At 43.5% G+C, this 17,953-nt stretch overlaps 1 protein-coding gene across 1 annotated transcript in view; it reads left to right on the forward strand.

Moving 5' to 3' along the window:
• The window catches only part of COL28A1 (collagen type XXVIII alpha 1 chain), a 157,859-nt gene that overhangs the window by 131,347 nt on the left and 8,559 nt on the right, over nt 1–17,953 (forward strand). Inside the window, 8 exon segments of the mRNA XM_029233287.1 lie at nt 93–173; nt 263–298; nt 6,151–6,187; nt 8,052–8,141; nt 8,144–8,574; nt 8,576–8,606; nt 10,347–10,401; nt 10,403–10,502. Coding sequence (XP_029089120.1) covers nt 93–173; nt 263–298; nt 6,151–6,187; nt 8,052–8,141; nt 8,144–8,574; nt 8,576–8,606; nt 10,347–10,401; nt 10,403–10,502 — 861 coding nt within the window.

Genomic DNA, 17,953 nt, shown 5'->3' on the forward strand with positions numbered 1-17,953 from the left:
TACCACAGTTGCAAGGAAATAGAACTTTAGGGTTCTTCTTATTTGGTGTTAATATTCACATTCTAAGCTTATCTTTTCATTGTATTATAAAGGGAGAACGTGGAGAACGGGGCGATGTGGGAAAGAAAGGGGATAAAGGGGAAATTGGAGATCCCGGACCCCAAGGCAAACAGGCAAGAAGTGATTTTTAACATCTTATGGTAACTGTACACAGTAACTGCTTCCAACCTACATTGACTGTTACTCTTCTCCCACTAAGTAGGGGTTACAGGGTCCAAGAGGAGACCGAGGACTGACAGTGAGTATCACTCCTGGAGGGTAATTGAGGGGTTTGTGCTCACAAAATGATTGCATTTGTGTTTTAGCTTTAGAAGTGACTTCTTTTGACACAGAATTAGTGCTGACATAGATGCAGGAGGTAACTGAACCCGAATGTGAGGGAGACATAACACCCAGCGCCCTTATCCAGCTTTGTGGTAGAGATGTAACTGCCCACCCGCGGGTAGAAAGGTTAACAAGGAGGTGAACTGTTTCAAAGAAGCCAAATGAGCAAGGGACTTTTTCTTGTACATGATCCTTCACATTTCAGCACGCAGGCTCCTTTTTTCCTGAACTAGTTCCTTTAAGAAGTGCTCTGAGGACAACAGCAATCACAAAATTGGGATTACTTTTCTGTACTGATTCACCTATTCAACAAATATTTGTGATGATGTACAAACTTTCCCTGTTCTTCTCTCTTTTGTTCTCTTGTTTGCACCACTACAAACAAAAAGCTGACCCCTGAAAGTCCCACAGGATGGGAAAGTTCTAGAATTTCTATAGCAAAGTCTACTTCTTCCTTTCTAACATTGAGACACTACATCTCCTGGAGTTGAGGAGAAATAGGGACCTTCTCTTACCCCCACCTTTTTTTAAAATTGGGGTATAGTTGTTTTACAATGTTGTGTTAGTTTCTACTGTACAGCGAAGTGAATCAGCCATATGTATACATATATCCCCTCTTTTTTGGATTTCCTTCCCATTTAGGTCACCACAGAGCACTAAGTAGGCTTTTTCCCTTTTTGATTCTTTGGTGGGTCATGGTCTGGGGATGTTGACCTTATGTATAGTGCCAGGAAAACCCAGGGGTGGAAGTTCAAGTGGTGAAGACGAGAGCTGGACATGTGACAAACAGAACTGTGCATGGTTTTATGGCCCATCTGCCTTTTTCTCTTTGTTGTTCCCCACCAGAAGTCAGACCCTCCCCAGATGCCTATGGAGGATGAAGCAGCTATATATGCAGCAATTTCTCCCTAAAGTAGCAGAGGAGGGTATATGTAAAATGCCCAGAGGAATGTTTCCCATAGGCTTATACCCTCCCTCCTGTCCCAACATGGAGAGGGGAACTGGTTTCCTTCATCCATGCAGTTGTTCATTCACTTCACCAACATTTATTGGGCACCTACCCTGGGTCAGGATCTAAGACAGGCACTGGGGGAATAGTTGAGAGTAAGAGGCTATGTCTCTGGACTCAAGGAGCTCACAGCTGTGATAGAAGTGATATGTGGATCCAGAGCAGACAAAATCAGGTATGGTTTGATGCTAATTCTCTTTTCCTTCACTCTTCCCTTGTAGCATTTAGAAAGCCAAGGTCAGCATTAAATGAGATTCTTATATGTGACAGGCTCCTTCATATCAACACCACCCTGACCCAGTACTGCAGGGTGCCTGGGGGGCCCATGTAAAGTACGGCCCCCACTCTGGACCCCTGGACTTCTAGTCCTTCTCCAGTTACACCCCTTCTCCCAGGTGAGGAGTGACCACCCTGAGTGCACGCCCCCCTCTGTACTGCATTCTGGATACACAGGGTCTCAGAATTGCCCCAAATGTCCCAAGATTGGAAGCTGACAGCACTGACCTGTATGCACGAGGTGGCCAAGGGGCAGGCATCTGGGGGGATTTGACAGAGCTTGGATTCACCTCGTAAGTGCTGGCTAAGGCCCGGTGCAGCACAGGGCCGGTGGGGAGAGGGTGCAGGGAGAAGGGGACAGGCTATAAGCGGCGGCCTCCTCTCGCCCAGAACCCACATGAATCCACATGACAGCCCATGAGGTAGGTAGTAGTGTCTTCCCTCCAGATAAAGGCACACCAAGTCACACAGAAAGCTTGAACGATACGCCCCAAGACACCTCAATAACAAGTACCAGAGCCCTTAGATAAAGCCAAAGCTGGCTTGTCTGACGCCAAATCCCGGCTGCTCCCCCATGAAGGCCGTTCTTGGAAGGCACCTTTCCTCTCCCCAACCCCATTCTCTCCCGGATCAAATATATTCCCAAACACTCTCAGTGGCAGATTCAGTCCAGACTAACAAAGCCCTCTTTTAACAGGCAAATTCCATTGATGGAGTTCAGGTTTTTAATCATTCACACCAAATTGCTTCAGAAAGACTGTTTCTCCATGTGTCCCTTAAATGTCAGTGTTTCCCAGTGTCTGCCCTCAGCCTTTTCTTCCCAGTCTTCAAACCCTCAGGGAGGGACAGCTATCCAAGTCAGGGGGATGGGGCTTTCCTGGTGGCGCAGTGGTTGAGAGTCCACCTGCCGATGCAGGGGACACGGGTTCGTGCCCCGGTCCGGGAGGATCTCACATGCCATGGAGCCGCTGAGCCTGCACGTCCGGAGCCTGTGCTCCGCAACAGGAGAGGCCACAACAGTGAGAGGCCCACGTACCGCAAAAAAAAAAAAAAAAAAAGTCGGGGGGATGAACAGTTTGAAAAGGCTCATTTAATATTACAGTAAAGTTCTATGGAGAATGAAAAAACCTTTTTATGTTATAAATATAGAAAAGAATATGCTTGACAAAAGAGGGTAGGGAGGGGTTAAAAAAGGCAGAGAAGCTCTCCTCCACACAATCTCGTCTGCCATCCCTGTTTCAACAGCCAACTGTACACTGGCATTTCTTCAATCTGCCTCCAGCTTGAACCCCTCTCCTGTGCACCAGACCTCACATCCTACTGCCTACTGGACATCGCCAGCTGGGTGTCCCACAGGTGCCTCAAACCCAGCCAGAATCAAGCTGAACCAGTGACCTTCATTAGCTTCAACCTGCCGCTGTTCCATCCCTCCCTATCTCAAAGAGCGGCGCCGTTATCATTTGCCTCCTAGACTCCTTTCCCTCATCCTTCCTTCCAGTTACTCACCAACCCCCTTCACCTCCTTTTGAAATGTCCCTCCAGGTCATTCCTTCCCATCCATCAATACCACCACGGCTTCCTAGTGTTATCTTCTTTGCCTGAACTATACAGGAACCTCAGACCCCTCCACTGGCTGCCACAATCACCTTTCTTCTCTGCTACGGACCATGTCTCTTCTCAGTGCTCAGGATAAGTCCACACTCTTCAGCATGACACAAAGGCTCTAAAGTCCATCTGTCTTTCACATTTCCTGTCATTCTTTCAGTCACGTTCCCTGAGCCACAAGTTTAATCAAGTACTCCAGTGCACTGCACTTTGTATGCTCCATCCTCTGCCTGGAAAGCTTTTTCTCCTCCTCTCCCCACCCCACCCCAGTCAGAGTCTGCCTAATGTCCCTGGACCACAGGCCCACACCCACTCTCCCATCCCTGGTATTGCCGGCAGACCAGCGTGGTTCCTTAGCTCCAAGCCAATAGAATAGTACTTACAAAAGTATTTATTTATTTGCCTCCTTCTTACTAGGCTCATGTAAACATGAGTCCTTTGAGGGGTATAAACTTGATGCCTTCATCATTGGCACTGAGTAGCCAACATGGTCATTCAGCAATTTTAATGGAAAGGGTGAAACTATTCCAGTGACTTAAAAGCAAAGAATACAAGGAAAAGATTTATACACACACACACACACACACACACACACACACACACACATATATATGACTACTTAAAGCATATTAGACCTAGTTATGCCATAAAAGCACAGTGAAAAGAATTAAAATGCAACCTTGATATATAAATTGCTCTTACAAGTCAAGAAAAGACAAACATTCTAATAGAAAGAAACGGACAAAAGAAAGACTGTGCATAAGAGAATACAACTTGGAAACATACATATAAAATTCAGCCTCACAATAGTAAGTGTAATTTAAAACAATGAGATATTTTGCTCTATCAAGTGGCAAAGATTATATAATAATAATAATAACCAGTGTTGTGTCTCCAAAACAAAACGGGTTTTCTTATATACTGTTGTTAGAGGCGTCAGTTACTACAACTTTTCTGGAGGATTGTAAGGCAGTCTGCATCAAGAACCTTAAAATGGCCATGCATCTGACATCAGTAATCAAGTTTTTCAGAATACTTAATAATACGGGCAATTAATTACTACATAATGTTAAGTGAAAAACTATAATCATAAAACTTAGTGAAAAGTATTTTCTCCACTTGTAAAAAATTAAACACAAGTATATTAAATACATAACATTTCCCTTTCCTAGATAACAATATAAATATATTAATAGACATTTCCCCTTTCCAGACATACTCTAGTTTCAGATTTATTAAATGTCTCTCTAAATGTGGAAAAGCATGACAAAGCCTAAAAAAAAAAAGGTAACTGTTGACTCCTTCATTTCATATAATTTTTAAAATCTCACATTGGGAGTTCTTTTTGTATAGCCACTTGAAATCATTGGCTTTTACTCAATTTACAGAAAAAGAAATTAAATTAAAATGCCCTGAATATTCTCTGTACATGCTTCTGTTAAGCCATGTTACCGTCTATGTCACCTTTACCTCACTTCTGTCATTATAGGTTTTCTCCTTTAAAACTTTACTTTTGCAATGTTACATTGTATCTTCTTAGAACAGGTCCACCGCTCTTTCCAGTTGAGATTTTCTGGGCTTCTGCTTCTCTCATCTGTTAAGTTAATCATCCCTGTCAGCTTCATGTCTTTGGCAGATGTAGAATCCTGACTTCTCCAGTCTCATCCCATGGCATTTGTAAACATGCCATGCAGGGCAGGATGTTGGCACATTGATTCCTAGTACCCAGCTCATCTCAGGCCCTTCTGATGGAGCTGGTGAGCAGTGGGACCTGGAAGCAGCAACCAGGAACCCAGGGAGGTTTCATGGAAGAGCCCAAGTGAGGGTATTAGGAAACTGGAGAGAAGACTTGCAAATTTGGGGATTGGTACAGAAAAAAAGGAGGGAATACAGCATTGGATGAGATCCCTTTGGGCCCTGGTGCTTGTCCTGGTTTGTCAGCACATGTGGGTTAAACCATGTAACTGAAAGCATACATTGCCCACACCGTTATTGTCCTCGGAATCTGCAGGGGATTGGTTCCCAGACACGCCCACCACGCCCAACCCAGTAGGTACCAAAATCTGTGGATGCTCAAGTCCCGCATATAAAATGGCGCAGTACAGTCAGCCCTCCGTATCATGGATGCAGAACCCATGGCTATGGAGGGCCGACTGTAAGTATTACATCTTTTGTGGGGCCAGACCCTGTGTGTGTGTTACCTCATTTAATCCCACCACATCCCTGAGACACAGACACTGTTAGGTCACTTCATGCCCAAGGTCACACAGCTGATAAATACTGGAGCTGCAATTTGAACTTCAAGTCTGAGTTATTACATTTCACAGCTCAAACACATTTCAATTCTGATATACTATAGGCAACTTTTAACCTCTGTGCTATGTATTATTTATTTATTTATTTATTCAATTTATTTATTTTTTGCTGTGTTGGGTCTTTGTTGCTGCGCGCGGGCTTTCTCTAGTTGTGGCGAGCGGGGGCTACTCTTCATTGTGGTGCACGGGCTTCTCATTGTGGTGGCTTCTCTTGTTGCAGAGCATGAGCTCTAGGTGTGTGGGCTTCAGTAATTGTGGTTCATGGGCTCAGCAGTTGTGGCTCGTGGGCTCTAGAGTGCAGGCTTAGTAGTTGTGGAGCACAGGCTTAGCTGCTCCACAGCATGTGGGATCTTCCCGGACCAGAGCTCGAACCCGTGTCCCCTGCACTGGCAGGAGGATTCTTAACCACTGTGCCACCAGGGAAGCCCCTGTGCTATGTATTTTATTTGCAGTGGAAGGATTAAGTCAAATAGCCCAATGCTGATTATAATAAGACATACCTTTCATGACTATAGGAAAAATATGGTCACACAATTAATACATTTTCCTCTTTTCCTCCAGAAAGAAGAAATCATCAAGCTTATTTTTGAAATATGTGGTAAGATTTGACGACCAAGAAAAAACCCATCACTTTAAAGTACCAACCCCACTATGTTCTGTGTTGTCAAGATAATGTGCTCACCCAGAATATGTATACTGTAGAGCTCGTGGGAAAGTTTCAAGCTCATTTTCAGTTTCTGTGGGAAACTGAAAGGAAGCAGTGTGAGGGGATGTGGGAATCCTGATTTAAGAAAAGAAAGTCATTTTCCCAGGGTAGTTAAGAAGTGTGAAGATAGTTGGGTCTGTGGGCAGCCAGGCCTTTTGTTAGCACAGAGCTCATCTGTATTCAGTGACATTTACCTGAACCTGAGAAGGAAAGAACAACAAAGGAGGCAGGACTACAGGGGCCTAACTGGTGTGTGAATCCAGCCTAGCTGGTGATGATAATGTCTGTGTTTTTCCTGAAGCAAAAAGTCTTTCTAAATTGAGTTTTGAGCCCTACGTCTAGAGCGCCTGCCGCTTCAGAGGCAAAAGGACAGAGTCCAGAGGTCATCTTGTGTCACAACTCTATCTAAATGCTTCTATGGCGAAATAGACTTAAAACAGAGTTACCAGAACAAGGAAGTAAAGCAAAAAGACTAGCCAAAAGGCAAGCAGTTAATGGATAATGAAGGTAACTTCTGTGTTGAAAACGGACAGAGGCAGGAATATCATTATCCTTCCATACAGAGAACCCCAGAACTGACTTGTCCCCCAAAAGACTTCCGGACCTTAAGAAGCAGCCTGGGACTCTCTATGGTGACAGGCCGATTTAGACACTGCTTCTGAGTTCTAGAAGCGCTGTAAACTAGCAGCCAGTTTCCTGAGGATTTATCATGGCAGGGCTGCTGGGCAACATGAGGATATGAATACACCAGTGGAACCCTGATAATTTTTATTGCCAAGGAACTCTGGCAACTGCTTTGAATGATAAACCCTAAACAGACGTTGTTTACTGACCAGTGTTCTGAGATCATTTCCCTGGAACAGTTTCACAGTATGGATGGACTGCTGGCCTCCTTGATAAGATCGGAGCCACTTTAGTGGTCACTAAGGGCGTGACTGGGGACATAAACCAGAGTAGCTAGGGGCTGCTACTCTTGGGTCCAGTTAAAGACCTGAATCCTTCCCCCACAATTAAAATGTTTCATCCCATTACTTTACCCATTGGCCACGCCAATGAGCAAGTATTCATTTTCACATAAGGATATGGTTGAAGACTGAAATATTAGCATTCAGATTCCAATTAAATACAAATGGTCGGATGATAAAGGGCAAATTTAGGATGGTGGTTATCTCTTATGGAGGAGGGAAATGGAATCAGGAAGGCATACACAGGGATGCTGAATCTTTTAAAAATACTATTTTAGGGCTTCCCTGGTGGTGCAGTGGTTGAGAGTCCGCCTGCTGATGCAGGGGACACAGGTTCGTGCCCCAGTCCAGGAAGATCCCACATGCCGCGGAGCAGCTGGGCCCGTGAGCCATGGCCGCTGAGCCTGCGCGTCCGGAGCCTGTGCTCTGCAACGGGAGAGGCCACAGCAGTGAGAGGCCCAAGTACTGCAAAAAAATATATATATACTATTTTATTTTTTAATCTTAGAAATTGGCTGTTTATTGTTTTATCCTCTACAGCGTTTTGGTTTTTTGTGTGGGGGGAGGGTTGTTTTTTTTTTTGCGATATATCATTTTTTTAAAAGTCAGGTATAGAAACCAGAAGGGAGACAATCGTCAGCTGTGTTCACGGTCACAGAAAAGGAAGGTTACAATCTAGTCTTAGGTTCATCCTTGCCCCTCTCCCCCCCTCCCCCTACCCGCCTGATATCAATCAGTGATGTTTTAATTTTCAACCCCACTGTGTTTCTATGTCAACATTCGTGTTTCAGGTTGTGGGCGTAAATGCAGAGAAGCACCGCTAGAGCTGCTGTTTGTGATTGACAGCTCAGAAAGTGTGGGACCGGAGAACTTCCCGATTATCAAAACTTTGTGAAGACTCTGACTGACAGAGTTGCACTGGACCTTGCCACGGCCCACGTAGGCATAATCAACTATGGCCATAAGGTAGAGGAGGTGGATCATTTGACGCAGTTCTCCAGCAAGGACGACCTCAAGCAGGCCGTGGACAACATGCAGTATCTGGGAGAAGGCACCTACACAGCCAGAGCTCTCCATGCCGCCAACCGCATGTTCGAAGCCGCAAGGCTGGGTGTGAAGAAGGTGGCCTTGGTCATCACTGATGAGCAGACAGATAGGCGAGATGAAAAGAATCTGACAGAGGTGGTGAAGGATGCCAGTGACATCGATGTGGAAATATTTGTGATTGGGGTGGTGAAGAGAAATGACCCCAACTTCAAGATGTTCCACAAAGAAATGAATCTAATTGCTACCGACCCAGACAGTGAGCACGTTTAATCTATTTGATGACTTTGTTACCCTTCAAGGTAAGACAGCTCCAGCGGAAAGGAATTCACACTGTCCTTCCAAGTACCACATCACGGGATTATCCTGACCAAAAATGAAAATCAAGAGGCCAATGAGGCGTATACTGGCATTAAATTGTAACACAGAAACTCTGGAAGACAAAGACGTTTAGTATTTCATTCAGGGAGTACAGTCCCTTGTCTTTACTCATTTGTAGTAAGTGCTGAGTTGGCCCTGGAGTTGTTTAACTCGGGTAGCTGCAATTGAAGGACTAAAAAGAAAGGACAGGATCTGGGGGCATTGCTAAGATTAGTTCATGTTCTAAAAGTTACCTAACTTGGATAAGAGATGGAGCAAGCCAGCAGCAAAACAGAAAATAATCATAGAATCAAAATGAATTAAGAAGTGCAGAATGAGTGGAAAACAGGAATGGTAATCTAAAGAGATGAGGTAACTGGGATTATTCTCTTCTATTCTCTATTCTCTGTTCCTATGAAAACAGATAATGAAGAGTAAACAAGTTGACGTCAGGAGTTTATCTTAAAGAACAACATGCTAAATATTCCTCATACACTCAGTGCTGATCTGACGGCTTTCCCTATGCTGCTTTACCCTTCACGTGAACTGACATTTCCTGACGAGCCATGCCAAGACACTGACTCACAGTGATTGGGAGTGATTGGCATCACTTTACAATGAAACACTCCAGTTCTTTGGAGACTGATAACACATTTTGGCAAGGCCCACACCCAGAAAGCTTGTGAAATAAGTAAAATGTACACTTAATGTGTTTGCAGGCCTCAGTTTGACCCCATCCTTCCTTCTCCACTCATCTGGGAGCAGGGCCTGACATGGCCTCATGCTGTTCCCAGCCTACCCCAGGTACCAGCACGCCTGGCCCTAAGGAGAGCAGACCACGCTCAGAACCTTCCCACTTTCCCTCTTTCTCCAGACCTTTCTAACCTGGGCTCCCATTTCCTTAACACCCTATTGGGCGACTGGTCTATTCAATCTCACTGGGCTGTTAATGTGTTCGAATTGCCAGCAATATTACACATTTCAGAGACATGTTATATTTTAATCATTGAAGAGCTTTATCATCTTAATCAAAGGAGTTACTAATTTGTTCTAGGCAATGAGGGATATATTTTTGGACTGGCTGGCTTTTTGCAATTCCCAAAACCAGAGGTAATTGCCTGTTAAAATTATTATGGGTTAGACTTGCCCCTTCCACAGAGTAGTTCACAGATAACAGACAGACACTTTGCATAACAAGCATTTAAGTCATTCTTTTGCCTATTTGGGCCATCGAATATTATTAAATTAAATTAAATAATTAAATTATTTTAGATGGCCTCTTACAGATGAGGTAAAAATGCGCTTAAAATTTCGTTCCCCTAGTGGTTGACTTCAAGTGATGGGGAAGTGTCTGTTTACTTTAAGGAGAGTGCAAAAGGTTTCTCTTTTTTTTTTTTTTTTTTTTTTTGCGGTACGCGGGCCTCTCACTGTTGGGGCCTCTCCCGTTGCGGAGCACAGGCTCCGGACGCACAGGCTCAGCGGCTATGGCTCACGGGCCCAGCCGCTCCGCAGCATGTAGGATCTTCCCGGACCGGGGCATGAACCCGTGTCCCCTGAATCAGCAGGCGGACTCTCAACCACTGCGCCACCAGGGAAGCCCCCAAAAGGTCTCTTTAAACAGATTTTGAGTAATGTTTCATTGTTCCTCCTGTTCCCTTTTCTACTTCTCTTTTAAAAGATAGATACCCTGAGGCAAAAATTGTTTAAAAAAAGTTGTGAGGGTTTTGAATCCTACCTCTCATATTTTGGGTTCACCACTGTTTCAACCTGGATTTGGGATATCGGGGGAAGAACTCACTGAATCCGCTCCAGAACCCTGGAAAGAAATTTCTGAGTCTGTAAGTAACTGTCTTGCTTAATTTGTGAGCCTAAAATCATGTATTCAGTCTGTTTTACATCAAAGACAACCTTGCCCCACGCTGTCGAGAATCAACTGAGGTATGGATGTTTTCAGGTCCTTGGCTCTAAATAGCAGGCTTTTGTCTCCAGATTTCTAGTTCTGAAATAGCTCTGGGGCTTATGAGCTTGAATATGAGATTTTTAAATATTTCCATATTTTATCATTATTTATTAAATGTTACAAATAATATTTTTATATTACATCCCTGCCACCACCAAAAGTAATCATGTACATTAGAACAGATTAATACTATACTATTTGAATCACCCCCTTGCAACATTGGCAGATCTTTCTGTATGGGGTCACAATTCTCCCTCATCTGTCTGTGTATCCACTCCCCACTTTGCACCCTCTCAAGTTTCTTCCAAGTGCACACATGCTCAGCCTGCACTCTCCCACCTTCCAATCCACGCTCTTGTTCATTGAGCTTCCCCTGCCTGTGCCCAGAGGGGGGACAGGGAGGGAAACTATGCATGCATATCGCACAAGGTGGGTGCTTCGTTTCAGAACTCCCCAATCACCTGTGCGTGAGAGAACTACCTCCTGAATGTATTGAGACAAATGTGATCGTCCTTAGAGCAAGCTTCTGGGAACTGACTTCAGCCGATCAGGTCACAAGCAACTGTTAGTTTCTTTTAGGTGAAAACTGGAGAGCCTCTCATAGTTACTGGTGAGTGAGTGTTGTAGTCTCTTCCCCACCAAGTTACAACCAAAGCAGCTGTGGACTGAGGTTCACTACATGTATGGACATCGTCTAGCAATCAGGCACACAGCAGTGTCCCTATTTTGTACGCTCAGTGAAGTCCCTGTGCTGTCCTTTTATGAAGGCTTCATAGACACGAAAGATTCATTTTGAGCCAGTGCAACAGTATTCAAGCATCAGGATTCAGCTAACTGTATAGTTGGACTAAGGCCTTGAGAAACCTCCAGATCAGTAGGTGGATGCAGAACCATTCAGGAGTCAGGCCTAGGATGCCATTCCTACGGGGACAAGATTACAGGACTCACAAGATTTTTATATTATGTTCAAAAAGGGACAGAAAGGTCTCTAATATATTTCTATTTGATTAAATACAAACCGACTTCGAGATGGGACATTCCAATTAGGGCAACAGACTGCCCCTGGATTGTAGATTGAAATTCACACACGCATTTATATCACATGGTCTATAACAGGGGGTCAACAAACCCCTCCTGTAAAGGGCCATATAGTAAAGATTTCGGGTTTTGCAGGCCATTTGATCTCTGTTGCCATGACTCAACTCTGCCTTTGAAATGCAAAAGCAGCCATAGCCAGTACTTCAATGAATAAACATGGCTGTGTTCGGATAAGACTTATTTCCCAAAACAGGTGAAGACGCAGATTTGGCCCATGGGGATTTGCCAACTCTGGGTTTTACTGAGCATTTCAAAGTAAATTACAGACAGTAATGTGCACAGTCCATCTCCTCCTGCTTGTGTGAGTTACCCCTTTGTTCTTCCCTTAGTCAACCCATGTCCCTTTCTAAAAACTTCCTACACAAGAGCAAACTCAGGTTTCACCCAGCAAGTGGTGCCTAAACGGAGCTCTCCTCATAATCAATGAATTCCAGTGGCATGTATTGATCATTTACTGCAGTGCTCAGGGGTGGCTCTTAGGACACAGTTCCTGCCCAGGAGAAGTCCGTGGTCTCTCAGTGATCGGATAAGTACAAGAGGTATTAAGAACTTCAGCAGACCTATGGATGAAGCTCGAGAGACGGTGCACTTAAGTTCAGGGCAGAGTAATGGAAGCCTTTACAGAGGAGGTGGTGTTGAGCTGAGTTTTAAGACTAAGTAAGTGTTTTTCAAGGCAAGAGTAGGGGGAAGCGTATTTCCAAGAAAAGGGAACATGTGGGAGCAAAGGGGAAATCCAAAGGGAATGGCATTTTAAGAAATGAGGACAAGTTCAATCTAACTGGAGCCAAAGGTATATCTGGCAGAAGGGTGAGAGTTAAAACTGGACAAATAATTTGAGGACGAATTATAAATGGCTTCGTGTGTCAAGCTAAGGAACTTGAACTTCATCCATAGGCCAGGCAACCAGGAGAAAGCAGGAGAGTCTTAAAAGCAAGGGTCGTATGGTCACATTTGGTTGCACTATGAACGATAAAGAGACGGAGGCGGGGAGAGGAGACTGGAGGTGGGAAAAGAGGAGTAATGGTCCAGGTGAGAGATAATGAGGCCTTAAACTAAGGCAGGGGCCATTGGAATAAAGGGACACGTGGATTGGAAAGCCATTTCTGGGGTAGAATGAACAGGATTTAGTGACTGAATGGATTGGAGGTTAGGGAGAGGGTTTGGGGAGGCCGGTTGTATCTCTAGCTTGGAGATGGGGTGAACTGAAACACCATCCACTGAGATGGAGAATATAGGAGTCAGGGTAGGGTTCTTTGAAGGAAAATAATGGGCTTATTTTGTACCAAAGTGGAGGTGGCTGAGGGACATCCAAGGCAACGGCACAGAATGAGACAGCAGCCTGTGCCTCTGGTGTCATGACGCAGGAAGTTAGATGCCCTGAGAGAAAAGTGATGTTAACAGGTTATGACAGAGGAAGCATTCTAGTAGCTGGGGAGGGGAGGGCATAAGAAGAGGACATCCAAAATAGTTTAGATTTGTAACACCAAGAGTCACAGGGTGGGTATCAGTTGGATCTCCCTAGGGGCCCTCTGACTGAGATAGTGGGAGCTTGTAATGAACTTGAACTTGGAAAGTCCCTCTTGTCTCTATACCTTCTCACCCTGTCTCTCTTTGCACAAGCACCGAAGTAAGAGTGAATTTTTTAAAATGAACGATCCTAAAAGATATTTAGTCTGAACAAACATATATGCATTTATATTCACATTTTAGATCGGTCATACGTATATATAATGTACACACACACATAAATACAAAAACATATGTATGTATCTGTGCATGCACACCCACCTTTATCTAAAAGTATAATTATAGTATTGAAACACCTAAAGTAACATGAATCTGTCAAAACCTTTCAATCCTCAGATTGTTCCCAAGCCTACCCTAGGCAATACTGCAAAATAAATAATCTCAGGAGCCCTGTTTCCCTTTTTGCGTCTCTATTTCCTCTCTGTTGTCTCTTCTATCACTCCTTAAGACACCTAGCTCTGTATTCCTTCTTCCTCTCCCTTCTATCAAAATCTGTTTTGAGGGGAAAATCTGGTATCAGTTATTACACTTTTGTGAGAAATCTAAGCCAATGGGTTGATTTAAGTCAAGAAGGGCTTGCATTTGAACTACTTTATCTAGTTGTGGAATGAACATGATGTACACTATACATCAACAAACAGATGTATTGGGAAATATGGAAAGCAGAAGGATTTCCCAGGTTCCACTAAATTCATAACGCTTTGGCAATCCCAGCTCTGTTGCCTTTTCAGGCCAGTCTTGAGAAGCTAAATGTGTACATCCATTCTATTCTGCCTCTTTCCTGAAATCTCAGGATAGTTTATACTTTCTTCTGGGATTTATCACATTTTAACATCGTTAATACTTATTTTTGTATGTACCTTAACTTTCCTGATGGATTTAAATTCCTTGAGGACATCTGTGTCTAATTAAACTTTGTGTCTCTCAGGACCTAAAACTGTGCTTCGTCTTGCACACAGTAGATGCTCAATAAATACTTATGGACCAAACCAAGGCTATACCAACTGTTAGAAAAAGAAATCTGAAGATTTCCTTCGGTGAAAGGCATCAACTATACCATTATTAACAAGATTGTATACATAAAAAAATCCTTATCTTTTATGGGACTAACAATGTTGGTACTTGATGTTCCTTTATTCTTTCTGGGTGTGGCCTGTTGGGGAAAGATTTCCCAGATATAAATGGGAAGAGGGCAATTAAATCAAGTAAACATCATTTAATCAGACCAAGTGGCTACATCCAGTAATGGCCCATTAGGCAAATAAGTATATGGATTTCATATATGAAGTCACTTTTTGTCATTCTAAATGTATTCATAATTAATGTCAATGCAAAGAGCGTTTACTCACTGAAGCCAGTTTCTTGTAACAGTATTGCAGATTTCTTTCCCCCTTGAAAGAGCAGAAAGAAGCCCTGTCTACCCTTTCCATAAAGGTTCTTTTTTGTATTATGAAAAATTGTCCCCAGATTGCAAATAACTTAGATAACTGGCAGCAGAAATTTTTTTCTCTCTGTAGAAAGGAGGCTGTGGGATTCCTATGAGGAGTGATTCCACAGCAACACAGTGAAGGTGACAGCCAAGCTGGTGTGGCAAGAGTCCCTCTGAGTAGCTCCTGCATGAGGTGGAGAGGCATGGTGGAGGCCAAGGGGGAACTCAGAGTCCCCTCCTTCTATTTAATATGGTCCTGATGTATAGTCCAATGCCAGCCTTAAGCCGAGCATGCCGGTTCCTCATTTCTATGGAAGAAGTGGATGTTCTGTATAGATGTAAATTACAGAAAACTAACACAGCAGGCTGACTTTGCTGGCTGTCCTGCCGTCTCCTTGTCCATCCTCTCTTTTAGTGAGACCCTATCCCTGGTCCCCATTCCACGGGCCACATTTCTCCCCTCCTTTCATTATCACACAAGCTGCTCAAAGATCTCCATCTCCATTTTCAGTTTTTCCATCTCTTCCATCTCTTCCTCTCAATGCCCCACAACCCTTCTGTGTTCTCACTCCATCTCAAGATCCATCTAAAGAGGGCCACTTCTGAAACCAGGGTTCCACTGGCAATTTCTTCGAGAACCGAAGCCTTAGGCAGGTTCTGCCTTGATAATGGAGTTGGATGTGTCCCTTCATCCTCAGACCTGACCATGGGCTCTGTCCTCAACTCTGATGTGACACCTGCTTGTCCCCTACTGTGTTCTGAGGCCACTCCCTTCTGCCTCTTCCAAGACCAGGATCTTCCTTCCCTGTGGTACCCTTTCCTGCCGACACTTCTGACTCTTTCCGTAGAGTCAGGAAATAGGCTTCAGCCTCTCCCATCTCAAAAATTCCCAAACCCTCTCTTAGTTCACATATCCCATTTGCTACTGTCCTATCGCTATGTTTATATAATAAAGTTATTCCACAGGCCAGTCTCTGCTGTCTCTGCCCCTCACAACCACACATGCACCCTCACTCTCCTCTCCATCTCCCTGTGGCTCTCACTGTTGCCTCACTTCTGTTCCCCTGGGAAACCCTCTGAAGTCAGGCTGCTGCCTCCAATATGCCCCTGAAACTCAGCTGGAAAAGTCACCAACAACCCTTTAATTGCCAAATCTTTATTGCCATATTCTTACCTAATCTTTCTTTTGCATGTATCACCGTGCTGCTGCTTATTTCTGATTTTGCAAGTCGTCTCTCTCCTTGTCCTTCTTCTGAGCATTCTTTCTCAATTGCTTTTGGGTTTTTTCTTTCTCTGTTTACCCCTTAACATTAAACTCAATTTTTCTGAGATTTGTCCTTAGCCTGCTTCTCTTCTTGTTCCATATTCTCTTTCTGAGTTCCAAAGCCACGTGTGCTAACTCTCAAATCTGCCTCCCCAATCCAGACCTTTCTCCTGGGTCCCAGATTCACATTTTGATTGTCTGTGCACATCTTCTTCTGTGTGCCCCGCAGGCATTCAACATGGAATACATTCACCGTGCTGCTCCTCCAGATTTCCTTCTAGGGGTATGGTCCCTCCAACCAGCCGGGTACCTGGCAAGAAACCTGGGATACACCTGTAGCTCTGTTCTCACTGTATCGTCCCCACTTGTTGGTACTATGGTCTTTGGTCTGTTCTTATCATCCCTCGATCTATGCTCTCAATTCCTTTCTCCTCATCAATACCTCTACTGCTTTAGATCAGGGCCTCATCATTTCTTATCAGTATTTAATAACATGGTCTCAAAACTCTTATCCCATCTCTCTTTTCTATATCCTCTTCAGCTTATCCATTACTTGCTGATAGTGTCATTTTATTTTTTTGCTCTTTTAAAAATAACATCATTGAGGGCTTCCCTGGTGGCTCAGTGGTTGAGAATCTGCCTGCTAATGCAGAGGACGTGGGTTCGAGCCCTGGTCTGGGAGGATCCCACATGCCGCGGAGCAACTAGGCCCGTGTGCCACAACTACTGAGCCTGCGCGTCTCGAGCCTGTGCTCCGCAACAAGAGAGGCCGTGACAGTGAGAGGCCCGCGCACCGCGATGAAGAGTGGCCCCCACTTGCCACAACTAGAGAAAGCCCTCGCGCAGAAACGAAGACCCAGCACAGCAAAAATAAATAAATAAATTACTAAACTCCTACCCCCAACATCTTCTTTAAAAATAAAATAAAAATTAAAAATAACATCATTGAATTATTTATCATATATATGATTCCATTTTGGCTGAATTTTCTTAAAAACCTGTCTTTAGTACCATAGCCTATATTTTAACTTGGTACTGAGTATCCATGACAGATTAGGAAAAAGACACAAAGAGTACATCTATATTTTCTCCTTATGTCATATTCAAGTAAAATTTTATAGGTTGCTCAATCATATTATACTCACTATTGAATGCAGTAGCCTATTCAAAGTCCATGATCAATACTTTCAAAATACATGGACTTTTTAAGCTTTCAAAAGACTTGGGACTAAGCCTAATACTAGTTTATTTTCTCCACTGACATGAAAATTAAGCTGATTTCCTGAAATCAGGCCTAATTATTTGTAAGTGGCCTTGACTAAGCCACATACACAGATACAGTTATATTGGTCAATACAATAATTTATTTGTTTATAAAGTAAAATTAATACTTTCTCATTGTGGTAGTCAAAAAAAACCCTCAAATTCTTCTTGATAAACTGCGTAACAATGAATTATTAGTATTGCCAGGTGATGTGTCTGTGGAAGCCTCATATATTGCTAATCATAGACTTATCAGCCTTAGAATGTAAGATGTTCCTCTCTTAGGGAGCAGACAAAAATAACATATTGCAAACTGATCTAGAAAGACTATCCCAGATCTGGAAGTCAGGAAACTTGGCTTGTAGTCTCAATGCTGAAGCTAAATCCTTTATTTCCTTGTCTCCAGAATTTATACTTTTCCTACTTTATTATTTCAGAGATTGGTATGCATCTGCTTAGCGTGCTGTGGTCTTTTTTTAGACTTAAAATTTATAGTGTATTTCACAGTGAATGACATCTTAGAAATGAGATCTGACAGCTGCCTGGCATTGGGTGAATCACCTGTTTCTTAAGGTTTCCATTTCCTCATTTGTAAAATAAGGGATTATTACCAGAATATTCTTCCTTTTGTAAAAGTATGTGATTAGAATGGTCAAAAACCTTTAGTGGGCAATGCCAGAATGGAGGACATGATGCTAATGTATGAGAGGGTTTAGACAGAATAAAATCCTGCAGTTTCCCTGTAGGA

Source organism: Monodon monoceros, unplaced genomic scaffold (genome assembly GCF_005190385.1).
Source record: "Monodon monoceros isolate NGI ecotype Baffin Bay Population unplaced genomic scaffold, NGI_Narwhal_1 Super_Scaffold_2, whole genome shotgun sequence".
Lineage (NCBI taxonomy): Eukaryota > Metazoa > Chordata > Mammalia > Artiodactyla > Monodontidae > Monodon > Monodon monoceros.